The 21,972-nt window shown below is 36.9% G+C and overlaps 1 protein-coding gene across 6 annotated transcripts in view; it reads right to left on the reverse strand.

Moving 5' to 3' along the window:
* UTRN (utrophin) overlaps positions 1-21,972 on the reverse strand; it is a 370,686-nt gene that overhangs the window by 20,899 nt on the left and 327,815 nt on the right. For all 6 annotated transcript variants that reach the window (XM_050709839.1, XM_035538805.2, XM_050709840.1 and 3 more), the window contains 7 exons: positions 17,268-17,425; positions 14,565-14,731; positions 12,090-12,201; positions 6,512-6,648; positions 4,890-4,928; positions 4,582-4,647; positions 2,349-2,414 (listed from right to left, as the gene is read on the reverse strand). In XM_050709839.1, the coding sequence (XP_050565796.1) occupies positions 2,349-2,414; positions 4,582-4,647; positions 4,890-4,928; positions 6,512-6,648; positions 12,090-12,201; positions 14,565-14,731; positions 17,268-17,425 (745 nt within the window). The remainder of the gene's footprint in view (positions 1-2,348; positions 2,415-4,581; positions 4,648-4,889; positions 4,929-6,511; positions 6,649-12,089; positions 12,202-14,564; positions 14,732-17,267; positions 17,426-21,972) is intronic.

Genomic DNA, 21,972 nt, shown 5'->3' on the forward strand with positions numbered 1-21,972 from the left:
TTTGCTGTCTACAGATATTTTTTCCAGCTGAGGAAAATGTGTATTTTAATGGAAATCACACACCCTTGTGGGGTGCATAAAACCTTTGTGAGTTAAAGATTGTCATAATTACATTCAAGACAACAGGTTAATTTAAAAAGAAGACATTTCTTTGAAGAATGTTGTCTTTAGCAAATAGCATATTGCAGAACATTTCTGCAAAAAAACAATGTTTAACTGACAGCAGAAGCTCTCCGATTGTCATTCAAATGTAGAAGTCTTCTTATACATACCCTCTGGAGCATGAAGTTCATTAAACATATTGTTGATGAACTTGCTAACCTGACAAGGCCAAAGCAGTAATTTTCTAATACTAAGAGCAATTTTGTTTCTGTTATAGGGCCACAGTAAACTATGGGACTACGAGGACCAAAAAAAAAATATAAGATCACAGAACAGAACTACAATTATGAAGAGAGAATTTGCTTTTAAAATCAGTAATAATCTCCTAAAGGTTCAAAAGAATATCAATGAGATTTTGCTCAGATAGACTCAGATAGCAGATGCCTCTGGGCTAAAAAACGTGCATCCAAGTTCCAAATTGCTCCTTCTACTTCAGTTTATACGGGATGATTACAGCATGCATATTTTAATGTCAAACATTTAAACAATAAAAATAGAGCTGAGCTATAATACTAGATACTCAATGTTCCAGCTGTAGGAGATTTATGATCCAAACTGGGATCCTAACCTCATAGCTCTGTATCTCCCTACAACAGTGCAAGCCCAAGCTTTAAATGACTGTTTTTTAGAATTTTGTGAGTACTTCACCATGTACCTTAACAGAAGTACAAAATATTATCTGCAAATAAAAGAAAAGGTGCCATTAGGTAAAAAAGTTACTTTCTTGTCCTCTTAGGCCTCTGAATCTCCGTATAGTTTGTGTGTAACACTCCTCTTTTGACATCAGGACTGAGATCAAAATTTGGAAGTCTCTCCCCCCATATTGGTACACAAGTTCACCATGTTCATTCCTTTTCTTACAATAAAGGTTATTTTTATAGGTGAAAAAAGGAAAAGTTACATTTAAAATCAACAGCTGACTTGCCAATAGAAATTAAGCATATGCATCCCTTTTTACCATTGGAATGGAAGGTTGTTTGGTCTTTGTACATCTGTAGGCTCATTAATTCCAAAATAACAACTCAATGACAACAAATGACACTATATTTGTGTTTTATGTTAATACTTATATTTGTTGTCGTCCCTCCCCCCCCTTTTTTTTGGGGGGGGGAGGGGGGGGGGGGGACAGGAAATCAAAAGGGAATAGTTTGGCTGCATTTCTGTCTTTGGTGAAGCTACCAATGACAGAAACACATGAAAACTGTTGCAGGTGAAAAAGGTTTTATTAATTTTGTAACTAGAGTTAATCAAACAGGAAAGAGGAAACAAATTTAAAGGTGATCACAAGCGCTTCTCTGAAGCAAAATATTTTAAATCTCACATTGTTTGCACGTTAATAGGTAGAGTTATTTCATGGTTAAATTTCAAAACAGTAAATGAAAGTATACTGACAACAACAACATTTTCTAACTAACTAGAGCTGAACAGGAACAATTTCCTCTTTAAAAAAGCTGGTTACTTTCATTAATAACTTAAAAGAGGCAGGGACCTACTACACTGGTTTAATTAACAGAACAGGTGATACAGGGAGGTTGAAACTTTCATGTATGTTAACACTGAAAATAATCATATTTAATTCAAAGGGTTTTATGCTTTCCAGGTTCATCGATTCATTTTAATGAAGGCTTTTACAATAAAAATGTCACAACAGCCTTGATAAAATTAATGTAGGACTGTGTATATATCCCAAAGTACAAACAGATGGACCAGCAGCCAGTGAACTAAAATCTAAGCAAGCAGCAGCAACGCTCTTCTGTATAACCTCCAATACAGATAAGTTTTTTTAAAAGAAGAAAACGGTCCTGGAAGGTAGCAAAAGCTACTGACCCATTGTCATTGCCCACTTCGACATAGGAGGATTTCTTTTCTTTTATACTATGATAAAAACAGGAAATGCACACAAACTAGAACCTATAGAGCTATATATTTTTTTTCCAGTCACATGAATACCCTCATTTTTGAAGGAGAATAGCTGACAAATGTAGAGTTCCCTTACATCACCAAATGAGAACCACCCATTTATACAACTGATACTGGTAATAACGAAATTTAGGCAGGCATTCCCGGAGTCATACTCATTTGCTTCTTTCACCAGGGCTAAATCCTGTGCTACAACTTTGAAAGGATTATAGCTGACAGCACTAACCCGGGTTCCTAAGCAGCCTGAATGAGCATTAGTTACTTACACGCTTCCTGTGTTGGAGCTGCTGTCCGTGAGGAAGGAACCGTTGGTCCTTTCCATCTGGGCAAGCCTGAAAAGCAGGGAAAGACCATGACATTCAGAGACCATGCTGCATAATTTAAACAGAGGCACTGCGAAGAACATTTCTTAGAAACAGATTAGATATTGCAATCTTGGTACACATGAAAAGGAATAAACTTGTAGGCTGACAGAAATATCTAATCCAGAGGACTTTCATGAGACACTTGTGGTATGATTAACTGATTATACTTGCCAAGGAACAAGCATATTTTCTATATCTAGTATAATTTTCTTTAGCACCACCACAACTTTCATGGCAAAATTAGAGATGTTTCACAGATTGTTTTCTTTTTGATTTTTATAAATCTGGACTAATAAAAGAGGACAAATACTTTTCAAATATAGTATATTCACCATCTGAAATTATGCTTGGCAAATAACCTCACCCTGTGGACAGACATGTCCTGGAAAACAACCCCAAAACCAGTGTAATTACTTAATCTAAAAGGACTGGATTATTATAGGGTCATAGAAGACCATAAAATTCTTTAAAATCACAGCAGGAATTTTCTGTCTGTTCAGCTGTCTAGGAAAGATATACCTTATCTATGTAAGACATGCATAAAAGTCCAGGAAGTCTAGGAATACTGTGCACCTATATTGGACTGCTTCAAATACAGTTGTTTTCAGTACACAGACACACACAGATTTCTAGGTTGGAAGAGACCTCAAGATCATCGAGTCCAACCTCCGACCTAACACTAAGTACTCCACTAAACCATATCGCTAAGCTCTACATCTAAACGTCTTTTAAAGACCTCCAGGGATGGTGACTCCACCACCTCCCTGGGCAGCCCGTTCCAATGCTTAATAACCATAAAGAGCTTAATAACCATAAAGTACTATAAAGATATCTTAAACTTCACACTTACTTTTGCAAGCGCAATACACATTATTACAGACATCATCAAACTTTTTGAAAGAAGTATGGAAGGCCCTAAAGAAACATGAACTGCAGTGTATTCCTTCAGCATGGAACAAGCTTGCCCATCTGTATGTTTGTTAGTATTCCTCAGAGTTTAAGGACTATAAATGAGTGCACACACAATGAAGTTGTCTTGGTTGCCTTGCACCCCCCTGGGCTAGCAGTGGGATGTCGTGCTCCAAAACCTCCCCTGAGGAGAGGACAAGTCCCTAAGCACTCAGGTCATCTCTGCTCTGGGCCATCTGAAGCAGATCTAGTTCACAGTGAGTAACAAGAGTGAGTGAAGTGCTTGCAAGTCATCTTTGTAATGCCGTTCAGCTCAGATCTTTAAGTCTTTCATGAAACATAGCTGAATTTTAAAATTAATCTTCATATACCCTTGTCATATAAGGTAGTACAATAACCAGTACATCTCAGAGAGTTTATAAGTTTTCTTTATGGTGCCCATAAACAAGAATACAGTAGCAAATAGCTAACTTGAGCATAAGCTCTGAATTTTTATTCAAAAAGCTGAAAATGTTAATATTGTTTATAAGTTGTGGAGATCAGATACGGCAGACGAAACACTCAAAGCAAAATTGAGTCAGTTGTTCCCATGGGAATATGGAACAATTTCTGTGTTGCCTAAAAGCGGACTGTCATTACTTATTTTTGAGAGGGTACCTCTGCTAAGGGCTTAACTCTCATCAGCTCTGAATGAACAGAAGAGAGTTCAGCAAAACACTGCATCACCGAGATAGACTTGGCATGAAAGACATTTTATCCTAAAATCACTTGGGTGACCCCATGAAAGCCAGAACATAAACCATCTGTAATTATTATATCCTCTGCTAAAAGTCAATGGTTAATGGGTAATGGTTAAAATCACAGAAGAAAATGAAAACCTGACTGTAAAATGCTACTGGGAAAAACTATGTATCCAACAAGCTGAGTCTATTCCCAAAGTTTAAAAATGAAACAAAACGAAAACAGCCCATTTTTAGAAGTAACACACAGCAATTCTGCAACAGTTTCCATTTTGCATGACAGATGACAGATTTAATGCATCTATTTTATATTTAATATGACTGTATTCAGAAGCTGATGATTTAAAAACATTTGACTTTCTTCTGAGTACAGAGAATTATATCTTTTTAATAAATAATGTCCAGCCAGTAGAGTAGATTAAAAACAGCAGGAATCGATCACAAAATGAAGCGTACTGGTGAGAAACAGTCTGTGCATTTCTTACCTAGTAGCATACTGCTCTATCCTGGAGTGTGTGTCATCATGAAATAGCTGTGGAGACTGGGACGGACTAGTTTGAGAAAAAATAAAAAAATAATATTGGTGTCAAAAGCAAATCATGATATAGACAAAATCATTTTATAAGTAATTTAAAATGATGACAAATAAATAAATCCATAATATTGCTGAGAGGGTTGTTGCTTTTGGTCAGCCATGCCCTACAGCTCATGCACATCAGATTAGCAGCAACTCAGCTTAGAGAAAACAACTAGTATATTAAGCTTTCCAGACAATGGGGTTCAGCATACTCACTCATATTGCTCTGGCCACATACTGATGAGAGTGATAGGACTGTACGAAGACAAAAAAAAAGAGAAAGAAAGAGAGAGAAAAAGAAACTATGAAACAAACTTCAGTGCCACTTAAGAAAGAGAAAGCTAGAGAAACAAAAAAATTTAACCAGCAGCCCACCCAGATTATTTGAATCAGCAACAACTGACATAGAAAAGAGACAGCAACAGATACTGCACTGTATCATGGACAGATAGGAGACTGACTTACAAACTTCATTTTGTTAAAAGTCAAATTTAAAAACAAAAATACCAAAACAATGCCACTAATTGAACTGCAGTTTGTAAACCACAATTAGTTTGTTTCAGTTCTGCTTAAGTGTTGGAGCTTTTCTTGTAAACTAACTAGAAAATACTCTTACAAAAACTTATTGGGTAAAAATAAGCCCAACAACAAAACACCCCATCGTATGAAGTTATCAATGCATATTTTCCTACTGAATAAAAATAAGATGATATAAGTACATATTGTATTATATATTCTGACACTTAGGTAACTACTTAGTATTTCTATTTTTTTATTATTTTTAAAGTAACATGCTACTGGGTTTTGTCACCTGAAGGGGTGAGAACCTACACGAGCAGTTTCCTCAACATGGCAATTTGTCTTGTGACGGGCCAAAGGAGTTTTATCCTGACTTGTGATTACAGTTTTGACATTCCAATTCCAGGTACCACTGGCAAACTTTCATCACATCGAAGTTTTGCTTTCCATTGTTGATGACATGTTCATTTTGTTTTTAAATACAGACCAGTTGAAGATTGCCCTGGTGTGTAACATCTGAACTTTTTTGTATGTGCATTTCTTGCTTAGAACCCAGGCCAGATTACTTCTTCCTCTTTCTTAAGCTGATAATGAGTGGGTTTTGTTTGATTACTGCAAATACAAAGCACAATCTTCTGGGTCACAAAAATGGAGCATGGACAAGGGCACTGGGCTTTCACATGCAAGCAGAGAATGTATGTTGAAGCTTCACAGGGGCTGTTGTTGATGAGTAAGTGGTGCTGTGTTTAGACAACACGTACAGCAGCACCACAGACTCTACAGTGTCATGGAGAGTCAATCCATAAAACCACTTGTAGTGCCCTGTCAACATATCTTACTTTTGTTCTTTCAAAAGTCTCCTTCGCTGACGGCTACCAAGTAAGCAAATAAATAATATGAAGTGTTTCTGCCAGCACTGTAAATAACAGTGTGGAGACACTGAGAGTGTTATCGCTTATTAGGCCACCTGTATTTCTGAAGTTTGTAGGAACCTCATTAGGTCAGAGATTTCTAACTCCAGGAACTTTGAGATGACCTAATAGGCAGTGTGGTTCCAAAAGTCCAGTCTCCCCAAAGCTGTGGAAGTTTTCTCAGTAAAACAGCCATCAAGATCCCTTCAGCACTGCCTGCTAAAGTCCATGGCTTTATGATAAAATACCACCAAACTAAAGAAAATACATTTCTTCTTCAAAAATAGGCAAGATCTGCAAATAATGCAAACTAATTCCTGATGCTAGTTATTTCTTGGGTTTCACTTTTTTGTTTTTAATGAAACAGGCCAGCGATGCCAGAAGCAATTACTCTATAATCAAGCTTACGTCTCCAGGTTGTCACCCTCCAAAACTGTTTGCACAGGTAGGTAGCCAAGTCGGGGATGCTTCGCAAAATACTTCTTTGACCGGAACTTGTTCTTCAGCACCTTGGTGAAGTCCCGTACATCTTCCCCAGATGTTGTCTTAAAAAGTTAAAGGAAATTAAATTGAACTTAAATTGAATTGCTAAATAGCGCTGAGATAATACAGATACTACTTTCCTGAAAGGAGGAACTTCAGAATGTTAGTGACATTAAAATCACCTTTTTAAATGTCATGAAATATGGTACAGTAATAATGGTAATACGTCTACAAATTCTCTTCTATTGGAAAAAAAAATCAACACAATGAGGCTTCAAATTGCTAGTAATAAATGCACTGGGTTTACCCAATTAGAGAAATTACTAATTAGAGAAAATGAGGGAAAAATTGCAGCAGAAGCAGTCTCAAATCTTAAATTAAACATTTACAGTCTTACAAAGTGGAAAAAAAAGCAAATCAGTTTGCCAGCTATGAGGGTATCCTCTTAGCCATTGAAAGCAATCTTGACAGTATACTTGTGCATATGAAGCTCATGACTCACTTTCACAGGCAGAAGAAATACCTTGTAATGACTGCTGAAAAAATACAGCTAACAGTAATGGCTTTGTTTGAAAAAAAAAAAAAATACAACACGTAACTAACACAACCCTATGCGTTCACAAAGTGCCACAAAATATTCAATGCCTCCCATTATATACCTAAACTGGAAGACTTTGAGATGGAAATGGTATGTGCTAAACCAATCTCTCCTGTGACCGCCACATTTTTCATGAGTATTTTCTCAGGTTACCAGATCTCTTCCTACAGGTTTCTGCTATTATCCTTTCACTCCAAGGCCAAAAAATACCCACAGATGAAATCACAGCCACTGCATGGGCACTGTGCAAAGGCACAGTCAGAAGCGGGTCTGGTAAGAAACAGCCTGTGCCTGAATTACCAATCTCACAGACTGATCGAGCATATTCCTTACTGTCACACTAAGAGGCTGGAAAGAAAATCAGCCACAAGATTTTCGAAGTCTAAAATTGCAAGCTACAAACAGCAAAACCCCTTGATGAATTTATTTTTTTTTTACTGGTCCTTACTGATGCAGCCTTGTCCAAAACCGACAAATGCTTAGCTCTATCCCTCACTGCCACAGCTGGTCTTTAGTGCTGAATTAAAATTGACACGGCTGCTTTTAAGGATCAATTTAATTAGAAATAATCATAGCAGCAATGGCAACACTGCTTTGGCAATACTACTCAATGAACTTCTGCTACAAAAGCAGGGATACAAGGAAAGAAGGGCATAATATGCAAGGTGAAAATGGCTATAACAAAGACATCTGCAGGAAGAAACAATAGTATGCCTTCAAATATATGTGTTTTCAGACTGTACTGAGTACTTAAACAGAATGGCCTCCAACCCATGGGGAAGTTAATATTAAACATTTCTTCTTGCAACTGCAGTAAAGAAAAAGTGGCCATTCACCTCCTGTATTAGCTGCAGGTTTGCAATGGCTTCTACACATCTCTAGCCCAAACCCTGTAACAAACTGTGGACTGCATTTCTTGGCACTCTGCCTTCAGAGAAGCACATTAACATAAAAGAATGCCAAGAAGGATGGATATCCATAGGGAAAACAGAGATAAAGGCTTTTTAGTTTATTCCCACTATGAAGAGGCTTAAAAGTGCGTCAGACAAACTATACTGATTTTATTTTCTATTGTCAAAACATAAAATACATATGTGACTGGGGAAAAAAAATTAATGTGTGTATAATACATGCAGTTATGAAATCTATAATGCAGATCAGAGTAGCAATAAAAACAGATAGTCAAACTGATGTTGATGAAAGTTTCTGACATCTGGCTTTAACAAGTAGCAACAAACTGAGCACATTTGGGATTAAGAAGTATTTGAACCCCTAGATTTTAATACAGGTAAATTAAGGAAGGGCTCACAAAATCACGCTCAGGAAGCTTCTGGTACAATCACGGAATCATCCAAACAAGGACCGTGACATCCAAAGGGCTGCTTATTCTCACTCAACAGTAGCTCTAGCAGATGGAACTCTGTCCCAAGGCCAATGAATGAAAGTTTTAGTACCTACACATTGCAGAAATAAATGCCTACTGAGCTGCCAAACTTCTCCTCTGGAGTATTCTTTATTTGGTATGACAGCCTGACCCAGTTCCTTGGAAAAACTAATTTGACTACGTACTGAGTGAGGACGATAAATACTAACCAGTGAAATCTGAGCAGATTTGCAAGGACTATTTTAATTCACAGGACTAAGACATAACTTTTAGAAGCATTTCTCCCCCGTTTTTTGCACGCAGCCACACTACACAATCCAATCAAAAATCATGCCAAAAGAGCATTTAACTATAACATTTAACTTCTGAAAAACACTAGCCAGCAGTTGTGTAAACTCTATCTACTAAACTAAAAACAACAGGTAACTTGTACAGGTACATCATGGCATCTTGGCTATTTCCACACAGATCAATAGCACAAATACTATGGTAGTAGCTTCAGAAGCAAATTATTTCTTTCAATGAAAATTTCAGCCAAAGACCATGCTTTCAGTCTCCATTTAAAACCTCAGTTCTTACAAAATGACAAAGTTAAGGAAAGAATGACGAAGATCCTTGGCTGGCATACAGAAATAAATAAAGAAGTCTGTAGCTGAATGTCTTAAGGAAAAAAAAATACGGAAAAACTGACAAACAGGCATTAGCACTCTTAAGTATACTGCCAGGAATAAATAGAGTCATAAGTCAAACTAAAAACAGAAAAAAATCATTGTAAACCAATATAAATTTTACAAACTCTTGGATTTATATGGAAAGTGATAGAAAAAACAGAAAATGCTGAAGCATGGTTTTCATACAAAGGTTGAGAAAACAGTTTTGATGTATTTTTCATGTATTAGAAATAGGACAAATCTTCATTGGGAAAAAGTATTACCAACAATGCAATAAACCAGTTGGGAAAGCTCTAAAGCATATATAATATATGGTGGGAAAGGAGAGGAATGTAAATTTCATTTTTTTTTTTTAAAGAAAAAAGCACCTTTTTTACATCTCCATATTTTTATTTCTTGACATTTCATTCATCTGTAATGTTAATTAAAATCTGCTCCATAAGCCTGACTGTATTTAATGGAGAACAAAAATTTTAGACCTATTTGTGGTAACAGCTACAGTATGTGCAAGTATGCTTGTTGATAGCTGCATTTTGAAACAGCTGTCAGATAGCTCCCCAGAGTAGGATGTGGGGGGAAAAGAGAGAGATTTCATTTTTTTCTGCTCTCTTTTATTTGACACTTAAGAACCCAATGCACTAGTAATTTAAATATATGTTTAAATGTATGCATTCATTTCATTCATCAAAGCATCTACACTTTTAAATAGTATCTCATGTTCCTTGATAGAGGCACTAGATGGGATACCACAAAAACTACGTTATTAAAGGTATTTAAGATGTATTTATGGCTATCACTACCACGTCAGTGATGTTTGTATGGTGTACCACTGTGAAGACGACCTTTCAATTCCTTACCCTACCCATCTCTAAATCGTATATGACAGAAAAAAATACATAGCCAAAGTAGTTATCTCAAATGTTTGTATTTTCAGCATCAAGAAAACTAAATTGCAAACTCGGATGAATACAGAAAGAGCATTATGGATTTGGCTCCAATAGCATTGGATAACATTATTATCTGGTGTAACTAGCCTTAATCTGAAATTACGAAGCACTTCCAACCTGATGCAAACACTGACAGAATCTTCCCCTTGCAAATTAATTTGAGAAACAGATTCCTTAAGATATTTTCCAAGTTATTCTAAACTAGAAGTAACAGAGCTTCTGAGAAATCCCTTCATACTCCACACTGAACAGCTTACCTGAAGACAATTAAAAGGTCTCCTCTCCAACTGTGATTAAGTACCAGTTCTAAATGTCAGCTTTATTAAGCAGTCAAGCATTTGATTCTTCTAATTATTGCTTGTATTCTTGATACTAACGTACTTGTATCAATACATTTAAGTGAGAGAGAGAAGCTAGGTTTTATTAAGGGAGTTTGATGAGTGCATGTATTTGTACTCTGCTTTGCAATGCAGACCACAAAGGCAACATTTTAACATCAACAGCCAAATTTGGTTGAAAAGGCTCTAAAAAGTGACAAACCTTAGCAGAGTAGATGTACTCTTTATATTCAAGCTATTTGTATTGTAATATAATGGATTCTTAGGAATAATTCATTGATCTTTGGTACCTACATTTTTATTAATGTGTTTTTATTTCATAGACCCAGCTCTATGCTATTTTCTGGCATCATTCCATTGAAACGCAATCTATTCTACTAACTTACTGCAAAGAATTTTACATCTTCTTGAATATTATATTGCCTTAACCGAGTTCAACCTACAGAGAGGTTTATCAACAAATCAGTACACTAACCATGGTACATTACTACAAATAGCATGTTACAAAACCAGATTCTTTTTGTGAAATCTATTCTTTGTTCCTGACTCAATTCAGACAAGACTAGTTAAAATGGCGTGCATGTAGGTACTGATCATGCAATAAGCATAACTTATGTCTGTTCATAAAATAGGTCATTTCTGATCCGAATCTGTTCTAAGCAGCAGACCTATTACCGCTGTTTAAATTACATACAGATTACACTATTAATTTTTGTGACTGAATGCAAATTCTTATGAATGTGAAAAACTATCAAATTAAAACCAACCAAGCAAAACCAACCAAACAAACAAACCTGAAAGTGTTATTTCTGTGAAGGAAGTTACCCAATTCTCTACTTAACAAAGTGTCCTAGAAAATTTCTTACAAAAATCTGGCTAAATATTTAATCAGGAAAATATTGCATTGTAAATGAATTTGTAATGCAGGCAAAACTCTCCAATCATTTTCAGTTAGAAACTGTCAATTTTGCTCATTTTTTTCCCCAGATACACACCGATTTTTAAATATTCCAGTAAACAGTAATTACTCAACAAAAAACACAACATATTTCCAAACATGTTTCCATAAAGCAAGCAAAATGTTGGACCTGAAAGAAAAGATCATGAACCTTCAAAATTACTAAAGCACATTACTCGAATATTAAATTTTATTATGGTAGTATGGCAGTAGTAAAGTGAGTCCCTTTTCTCTGATGTTTTCTCACCTTACAAACAGCATGTGTGTGCACATGCTCATATACATGTACTGCAATTATATTCAATATTCCAGCATTATTTTCACAAACCAAAAATAAAGTTCCCTCAGAGAATACTTCTGAAGTGGATACTAGAAGTTGATACTTCTCCCCATTTCTATAGAATTCAAACAGTGCCAACACAAAATCAGCAGCCCTAGCAAAGCCCCTGATGACTTTCAAAATGAACGGCAAGAAGACAGACCCTGCTAGACATATGGAAAAGAAACCCTGGTAGAATATTTAGGTGTCAAAGAACTGTTAAAAAAATTTAGACCACAAATAATGCAAAACCAATCCTTTAGGAATGATCAGTAAATTGGTACTCACTGGTATACAGTACTCCACCATTGGGTAATGCAATTTATGCCCCTTTGCTGTACGGCCGGAAAAGAAGCAGCTCTGACAAACATCATAGTTAAAATGTTTTAAGCTCCGGTACCTATGGGGACATTAAACAATGTGATTAGAGCTTCCTAGGTTCAGTTCTAATACGCACTTATTATTAAGCCTCATGAGGCAAATTACTCTTTGAAATATTGTCACCTGCTTTTCAGCAGCAGCTACACAAGGACGCAGCCAGTTTGTTTTTACTTAGAAAGCACAGGTAGGGTGCTGACAGTGCCCTGGCTGCAGACCCAGGGCATCTGTGCCACCACTGCATCTGCACAGGACACAGGAAACCTGCAGCCCTCCTAGCCCAATTCATGCAGCCCTCCTACACTCCTCAGGTTGCTTCACAGAGTATTTACAAGGAATTCCTACCTTCTGTAGCCACACAGACAGCCAATGTCAATCACCTGTTGACAAAGTCACTTTGAAACAGACAATCTTACAGGCATCAGCTCTACTGACTTAAAATTATATTGATTTAGCTTTTTTCCCACTCTCTTTAGTCACTGGCTGTTATCTCACATTAAAATATCATTTATAAGCCAGATTGTTTTACATTTATATGTTTTTACATTTACTGTTTAAATGCATTTACATCATTCTGATGCTCAGAAATTCTAGGTCCATGTTTCAAAACCTGAAACTCTTAAAAGTTCATCAACTATGAGAATAATACACAATTAAGTTTTAAAACTGAATTATTATACTTGCTCTTGAAAGCCAAAGTAATGAATAAACTAAGTAACAAAGAAAAAAAAACCACTTCCACAATATCTCCTATATTAAATGCAACCCCCAGGAGCATGATATGTATATATTTTAAACCAAAGCTGGCTAAAGCAGATTCCATCCACTGTTTGTTACAGTATGGTTGTTGTGACTGGATTAGATTATATTATTCGTCTGAAACTAAGATGAGCTAGCTGAAGCAAACTGAATAGCTATTGAATAGTTAAAGCTTAAAACTGAATTGCTTCCTGAGAGCAGTTTTCAGTACCAAACCACATTATTCCCCTGCTGAGTTTTATGTTTTGTTTTGCAAAAGAATGTGTCTATAAATGTAAAGGTTCACTTTTAAGGATGCTGATGCAACTGTTTGTAGTCTTTACTCAGAGCCTGTGTATTAAATGGCCGCATCTACCTTCTGGTAAGATGCTAGATGCTTTTGTTGTTGTACATCTCTAGCTTCATTATAGAAATGATTTAGAATGAGTCATTCTTTTCATCTTCCCTTGTCTTCTGTCTCCATGACATCCTTTTCCACACTAGATATCTCAGTATAGACAGGATCCACCAGCCGCAGTTTAGGCATCTGAAAGATCTCTGAACGGAACTTAGCCACCCTAGGCTCCCTCAAGTATTAATTAAGAAAAATAGGAACATCTAGAGTGATTTCATCTCCTCTTAAGATAGGCAACAAAGTTTGATCAGATTCCTTACATCTCCCTATTTATAGTAAAAGTCACTTGCTCAGTCTTACAAAACTGACTAAAGCTAGCATGTCCAAAGCTAGGTGAGACAAATCTGACCCCAGGATTCGTATAAATATATAACCTTTAAAACAATAGAAGGAAGGAGAGAAAGAGAAAGCACAAGGAACAAAAATGACTCATCTGCCTTAATACTGGAAGAAAAGCCTTAAAATCGCTTACAGGAAAGACTGATATATCATTCCTAAATAAAACACTCAACTTCACAACCACAACAGTGAAAAATCCAACAATTATGTTTAGCTCTACTCCCCTACTTCATTTTGCATTACTTTACACACTGGAGCAATCAATGCACAAACGTATGTTAGTTATAAAAGTACTCAGAAAGGGTACCAACTATCCAATGCCTCATGATGATAAATCATAGTTAAATCATACAATTCAGGAGAATAAAAAGAATATCACCCCTGGAGTCATTTTTGCTTTAAGAATTCACAGCTTCCTTTGAGCAGACTAAACTTAGATTGTGTTCAATGCTTCGAGACAGGAACTACGCAAGTCTCATCACAGTAACATATCAATGTTTGTGCCAAGCAAGGAAGGATAGCTGCTGAAGGGTGTTCAGTACTGCCTGGCATGAATGGCTTGGTTTCACAAGCTTTATGCAGGAGGTGGGGCAGCCAGCAAACCCACCATGAGTCTTCTTGCTCCATCTAAGACATAGATAAATCTTTTTTTTTTTTTCCAAAATACCTGATAACAACCTCCTCTCGCACACCTGTCAGTCACCAGGCCACTGGGTATCTAACAGGGGGACCACAGGAGCCAGAAACACACTGGCTCAGGAGCTCCTGCAGCGAGATCCACACTGTGGTCTGACCAGGGATGGCAGTTCCCATCATAAATCAGGAAGATGGTGGAAAAACAAACAAGGAACTATACTTGGTGGAGAACGTGCACATAACTCCCATTCTCTTACCTAAAGCCAACAATCGGACATTCTTTGCAGATGTTGCACTTGGCCTGATGTTTTGCTGTTTCTGCAGCTGCCACGCGGTGTAGAACTGGTAGCCATACCATAGACTGCGGCTCTAAGCGCATCCAGTCTATAAACTGCTTTACAGTAATTTCCGGCTTGTTGTGGTTCTGGGGAAAGTAAATATATATATATATAAAAATAAATAAATTAAAAACAATAATAAAAAAAAAGGAAATAGAATTAAAAACCCTCCACAAACAGATTTTACTTAGAATTTAATTTCAAAAAAAAAAAAACAAAAAAAAAAAAACAAACTGTGTTAGTCCTTTTCATGTCAGGTTAATGTGGAACCAGTTAAAGTACACAGGAAACAACTTTGATTAAAATATAAATAAAGAAAACAAGTTAAGTTAGCCAGTAAGAACAGATAGGTCTAAACAGCTGTGATAGAGGAGACAGATGGTAATAAAGATGGAGTAGTCCACGATAAAGCCATCTTTGAATTTAAGGGCTTGAGAAAGAAGAACGAAAGTGCTAAAGGGAAGCACCTTCTGCATTTCAGACATGGTTGTCTTTTGAGTTAAGACTGATTCCAGACTGCTAAAAGTCAGTACTGCTTGCAAGGGCCTAGTAATTGTTGTAAGGCTCACGATAAATTTTTAATTGTGTTCTGAGCCCATGGTATTCTTACCAGTTAGCATGTTAAACACACAAATAAATAGAGATAAATAAACAGGAAAATAAATCTGCCACTTTATAGGCAATCACTGCAAGAAATCAACAGAGTGGAAATATTAGCATGACTCTTTTAAGAAGCAAATAAACATGTTTCCATTCTCTTCAAGTTGTAACTAACAGAAGAGCCGAGCTGTAAAGGAATTATGTTCATCCTATTTGTCAGCAACAAGAACAGGTTGTCCTTCTGAGCTCACTGGATATAACAGTTTAAAATTTAAAATGAAAGCTATACTTAAATGGTAACACATGACAAAAAGCAACATTAGACTTCTTAAACTATTCATAATCCAAGCCAATTTTTGTTACTAAGAGGGAGCTGCAGGGAAGAAAGGAATAATAAGCTTTATTCCCTATTATTTATATTATTTATATAATTATTTATATTTTTTTATTTATAATTTTTATAATATATTTTATTAATATAATTATTTATATAATTTTATATTATTTATATTTCCCTATATTTATTTCCCTACCAGCAAAATACTTGTTTTCACTAGGCTGAGATAGGTCTGACATCCCGTTGCATACTTTGTCTATGCTTTCCTAATGACGAGGAGCAGAACTCAAGGCATTCATGTGAGATAAGGGATGCAACTGGATCACCAGTATAATCACAATAATACAGAGTGTATTTAAACTCTACCTTGGCTAGTGCACCTCGCCCATAATTGAACAGCATGGTGGATGGGGCAGATCCTTGAAGAACACAGAAGATAACTCCTATGTGACAGAAAGTCTGTCACTAAAAAATTTATTTATTTTAGTGTGACTTGAACCACTTGACGCCAGTGATGGATGTCAAGCAACATCCCTTACTGTCTGAAGAAGCAATGTTAAAACCTCAGAGAAGTTTTACACGGTTAGTTGGTCAAAACAACTTCCATATGTATCGAGCAAATTATTCCAGATCTGGATAAATAATTCTTCAATCCCAGTCATCTTAGAGTCCAGAAATGAATTGAACAAGCTAAATAAGTATGTAGCTTTAAAAAGCTAGCACAACGGAATTTTTCAAGGTGCTGGATGAAAACATAAAAATGTCTGTAAAAGAATGGTAAAAGAAAAACGTCCTAGAAGTTCTCTAACTTTTAATCTGTTGGATTCAATAAAACTACAAATACTGAAGTCAGTGGTTTTATATATGGCACAGTGAATTTTTAATCAGTATATAATTTCTGACAATGCTTAAAGCAGCCACTTTCACAGACGTAATAAACTCCAGCAATATAGTTATCACTACCAAACAGTCAGAGCCTTAGGCATCCTCGACAAATCCTGAGTTAGGTTGTGTTCCATTGCGACGACATCTTTTTTCTTCTCATTTTCTTTAAACAGACAGACGTTCTTTGCAGCCTCATTAACCCCCTGCATGTAGTACGGACCTGAAGAGCAGGCTGTAAGACAGCTTTATTTTATGTTCTGATCTGCTGCATAAACGCTCACGAAACATAAATGACTGTGGTTGAAGCTTTGTGCTACTGCAATCTCTTTTGTCAGAAAAATAATGCTAAATAATATCCTGATGCACAAAGTCAAAAATTACTGTCAACATCATTTTCTTGTTCTGTTGAGATCAAATCTTGTTCCAGGACATAAAAGCACGTTGTTCTCACAGTATCATGTTGTTCTGAACGATGCAAAGCGGGATAATTGGCCACTACAATAATTTTTAACAGCATCCGAAGCAGTCAATATTATCATAAACACAAATAATTATATATTCTTTTTGCTAAAAAGCAATTTGTTTGATTGTCTCCTAAAAGATGAATGAAAGTTTCACAGCTATACTTTAGCAATAACTTCCCAGTACTTTTAACAACAATTCGGTTGCAGGAGCAAATTCATTTCTCTTCAAAACTCAATAGATGTTTTTAAATTCCTCTCCTATTTTTACACCATGTAAAAGTAGGTCTTAAATTGCTCAGAGAGAGGTTTTTCCCATGAAGATTTGTATCATCTCACCTGTTGGAAGCAGCTGCGCACACTGGGTTCGATGTTACTGCCACCAAAAGCTGCCACCTCCCCAAGCTGCCGGGGAATCTGGATGGCATCGTGCAGCAGCAGGCCAAGCTGCCTCTGGTCACACATTTCTGTGGGACCTGCCACTTCGTTGAAGAGATCTGCAACACAACAAAAGGCACTAGCTCATTTCGTTTGCATCTACATTTTCTTTTATTCAGTAACACCACCGCTTGAGTTTTGCCATTTCTGTAATTCAGATGCAGCAACAGATGACCTCTCTCCTATTTAAAATAGTTTACCCTCATCTAATCTCGATTACTTTGACTAGTTTTTCTGGATCTGTAATCATACAAATGAGAAGAGTCAGGTCAAATGAATTAAATCATACTTAGCTTCTTATGGTAAGATAAATAAATATCTTGATATTTAAGATAAATAAAAATTAAGAATTATAAAATTAATAAATTAAGATAAATATCCTCCTGACAAATTTGTACATTCAACTATGACCTATCGCAGTTCTTTTTTTACTCATGAACAGCTATGTGACAAAATAAACCAACACAAAACCGGAATAGCTTTTTGTGCCAATCCATCATTACTTCATTTTTCCCCTAGTATTTATGAAGTTTTCTATGTTATCACAAGGGAAGAAAAAAATAAAAGATTTTTCAGAAATCCCTATTTCATGCCAAAATCTATGCTTTCCTTAGGTTGGCTGGAGACAGACGTGTTTGCTGTGAACTGAGACTGGAAATGAGCACAAGTCACAGCTGGCAGCGTGAAATAGCTTAAAGCAGGAGCACCAGCCAGCCAGCAACACAACTTGTCCTTAACAGGAATCACATTTGCTTCCTGGATAACCACATCTGTTCCCATGCACTTTCCTTTTACCAATTTCCTAAGGTACATGTCGAGCCCTGCAGCATAAATGCAGGCTCTGGGAAGACTGTAACGACAGAAAAAATTGAGGCTGAAAGGATCAAAAAATTGTTCCCGACATAGACACTTACTGGGAAGAAATACACTGCTTGTTCCTGCTTAAGAGTCACAGTAAACTATTGAATTAATAAGCCTTCTTCAGTACAGAAAATATTCCTTAAAGTAGTGTATTTACACATTTCTTTGATTTTTTAAATATATTTGTAATTGTTAAAATTTCCAGCTAGATATTTTTAACACGTTTCTCCCAACGATTCTTGATTTATGAACTTTGTAGTTTCGTACATTGATATTTAGTCACAAGATTAATCTCTCCTGAAAATATCTTGAACACTGAATTAATCTCTTAGAAATAGCTTTAAATTCTGTGGATGGTGTAAGTTACAAAAGAAGCTGTAGTGGAGATTCTGTGTGTTCAATTCCAGTTGGCTTTTACGACCTCCTTTTGCACTCAGTGGCCAGTTTGGATTAAAGTTCCAAATAACGTTAAAAGAAAAAAAAAATCATTTACACTATTCCCCTGCTACTCATCTTTCCTACCAGAACACCTGGCAATAGATTAGAAATAAAAGAAATTTGAAAATTCAGTCTGACTGCACTTTTTTAAACTCTTTAAACTCTTTTATTACACTCCGCAAATTGTTTTGCCCTTCATTTGGAGTAACTGTCAAGCTTTGTCAGCATGCATCAGAAAGACAGCTCATACCTTTTCTCTTGACAAAGGGAGCTGAGGCAGAAGAGAAGACTTTCACAAAACATAAATCCAGATGACTGAATGATTATTTTTTTTAGAGTTTCTTGTATTTTTCTTGCCTAGTCAAACAGATGCTGCAGCATCTTCAGCACTTAGCAGTGAGAAAGCCCATGGATGACAGCACTGACAGAACAAGCACTGCCCTGCTGCAGGCTCACCTTGGCAATCCCAAAACCTGGCCAGTTTTTTCAGCTGCTGTTGAAATAGTTTTCCAGTATCTAAGAGTCCATTCCAAAAAAATGGATAGGGTAAAAAATGCCCATTTGATTTTTTATGCTTTTATCAATCTACAGTGGAAATGGGTGCTACAAGAACAATTCACTCACTACTGCAGCTGGGAGGAGGATGAAGTACTTTCCCAAGCCCTAAAGCATCAGTTGATTGGGGAGCTAATAAATAGAAGAAAAATGATGTGTCAGGAGAGAGAAGAGGGAGAGTGATCAGCTAGGGCTGATGTAAGTAGGAAATCAGAAAATACACTGGAGAGCTCAAACTCCTCCAAAACAGCCTACTTAACCAAAAACACAACTAGAACTTAACACTGGCAGCTGCACCATAACCACTGAATGCTGAAGTTCACAGGAGTTACTGGATGGTAATCCCCCTCCTCCCCAAATCCTCAATGAAATTGGTATGACAATACAGGAGAAGCCCCTCAACTAAAGGCATGCAAAGCCAAAATGTTCCTGCTAGCTGGCCATCCTCCTTGAAGAAATGCAGGAGGTGTTCCCTAGCAAAGGAGATAACCCAAGAGCAGCTCTGAAGTGGCAGACATAAGGGAGAAGGGTTTGTTTCAGCTCTGACAGCGTGCACCCAGACTCCATATCCACCAGTGGGAATGGGGACCCCATATGTCACGCACCAGCAAAGTCAGAAGCCACAAACTGAGCACTGCTATAAATGGTGTTTGTACATATGTACATACATATTGAGAGTTTATATACAAAATACAGTTATCTTAAGTAAAACCGTATATGGGACTAAGACAAGAAGGATTTGGGAAGCAAAAGTAAAGATTATTCAGACTTGAGCCATAACAAAAAGCAGAAACAAACAAACAAAAAAGACCTGTTTAATCTTAAATTAAATTCAGCCTCACATTAGTATTTTGAGGATGAAAACCAGCAGGACCCAAAAAACAACTTAGCTGGACAACCTGAAAAAATGTACTTACTGGTTGGCATAGAAGTGGATACTCAAAAATGTTGAAAAGTTCATTCAATTCCTACCAAAACAGTATTAAGATGTCCAACAACATACCTTGTGGCTTTTGCTGAGGTTGCCAAGACATCAAGTCATAAACCTAGCCCTGTCAAGCCTAAATCATGCAAGCAGCTGCAAGGGATCTAGTGCAGTGTAAAGCCTTGAAAGTTACACTCAAATATGAATTTAATTAAGAATATGCAAAAATAGAAAATGTGTCATTGTTTGTTCAGATGCATTTTTACAAACAGGATGCACATGTTACAAACAAGATGCACGTCCTTACACAGAATGCACAGGATTGAGTGCACCCTCAGTAAGTTTGTGGGTGACACCAAGCTGGGGGGCAGTGTCAATCTGCCAGAGGGTAGGAAGGCCCTGCAGAGGGACCTGGACAGGTTGGGTCAATGGGCAGAGGCCAGTGGGATGAGGTTCAACATGGCCAAGTGCCGGGTCCTGCACTTTGGCCACAACAACCCCATGCAGCGCTACAGGCTTGGGGCAGAGTGGCTGGAAAGCTGTGCAGAAGAAAAGGATCTGGGGGTGCTGATTGACGCTCACCTGAACATGAGCCAGCAGTGTGCCTAGGTGGCCAAGAAGGCCAGCAGCATCCTGGCTTGTATCAGGAACAGTGCAGCCAGCAGGACCAGGGAGGTGATCGTCCCCCTGTACTCAGCTCTGGACCTAGTGCTCAGGAACATGGTTTACTGGGTGATATTGGTAGTGTGGTAATGGTCGGACCAGATGACCTTGGAGGTCTTTTCCAACCTTAATGCTTCTATGATTCCATGACATTCTTTTCATTCATCTTTTTTTCTTCCCTTCCCCTTTCTTTTTTTTTTTTTTTTAAGTATCAAAGTGTTAGTTCCAAATGGTTCCAAAACTAAGAACATAAACATAAAATAAAAATCACGTTCCAAAATGTTTTATAACACTTTAAAATTAAACTTCTTCATGGTAGAGATTTTCAAGTAGCTCTTCTTTCTTACCACAAACCCTGTAGGTTTTATGCATGAAATGATATAACCCAAAACCTACACCCTGTAAATTTATAAAACACTTTACGCATGTTTTCTGTCTGTTGCCAGTCTGGCTTTCTGTGTTAAACATGAGGCCAGGTACGAGTGAAATGCACACAAATGTATTTCCATATATTACATAGCACTATGACTTATCTCTGCCTTTAACATTGAGAAAAAGGGAAGGAAGTTAAAGTTCCTGCTGTCCCTGAGAAAATCCACACCTCTGAGACATCATTTGTCTCCTGATTGCATGACCAGGCATAGAATCATCTCTGAATAATCACACAATTTTAAACTCGTATTATTGGAATGACTTGCTTACATGATTGAAAATTTCCTTCTTAGAACATGTGGAACACTAAAATTGAGTGGTTAAAAATGTTTTTTTTTTTTTTTCTCAGTATCCAGAAGCCCTGTGATAATGTATGAAGAACTAATGGTAACACGAGCAATGAGCAAGTGCTATTTTTTATCGTTTTCTGAATATTTTGGAACAAAACAAATATTGTCCTTGGTCACGCGCTTTCTTTTTATTTATTTTTCACCTCTCTATTTTTAATGTCTATCTTTATACCAGTGAATTAAACAGTGCACTACAGCCTAGGCTCAGGCACCCAAACCCTCTCGCCTGCATCATTAAGCTGTTAAAAGTGTACCTGGCATGCTCTCAATCAAAGTCAGCTAACTCTCACCCCCAAAATCACCAGGAATGATGTGAAAGTAAAGTCACTCAGGGGTTGTTTCCAATAAGTAACTCCCACTTGTCCCCCCATTTTGAAGACTA

Source organism: Cygnus atratus, chromosome 3 (assembly GCF_013377495.2).
Source record: "Cygnus atratus isolate AKBS03 ecotype Queensland, Australia chromosome 3, CAtr_DNAZoo_HiC_assembly, whole genome shotgun sequence".
In the NCBI taxonomy this organism is placed as follows: domain Eukaryota; kingdom Metazoa; phylum Chordata; class Aves; order Anseriformes; family Anatidae; genus Cygnus; species Cygnus atratus.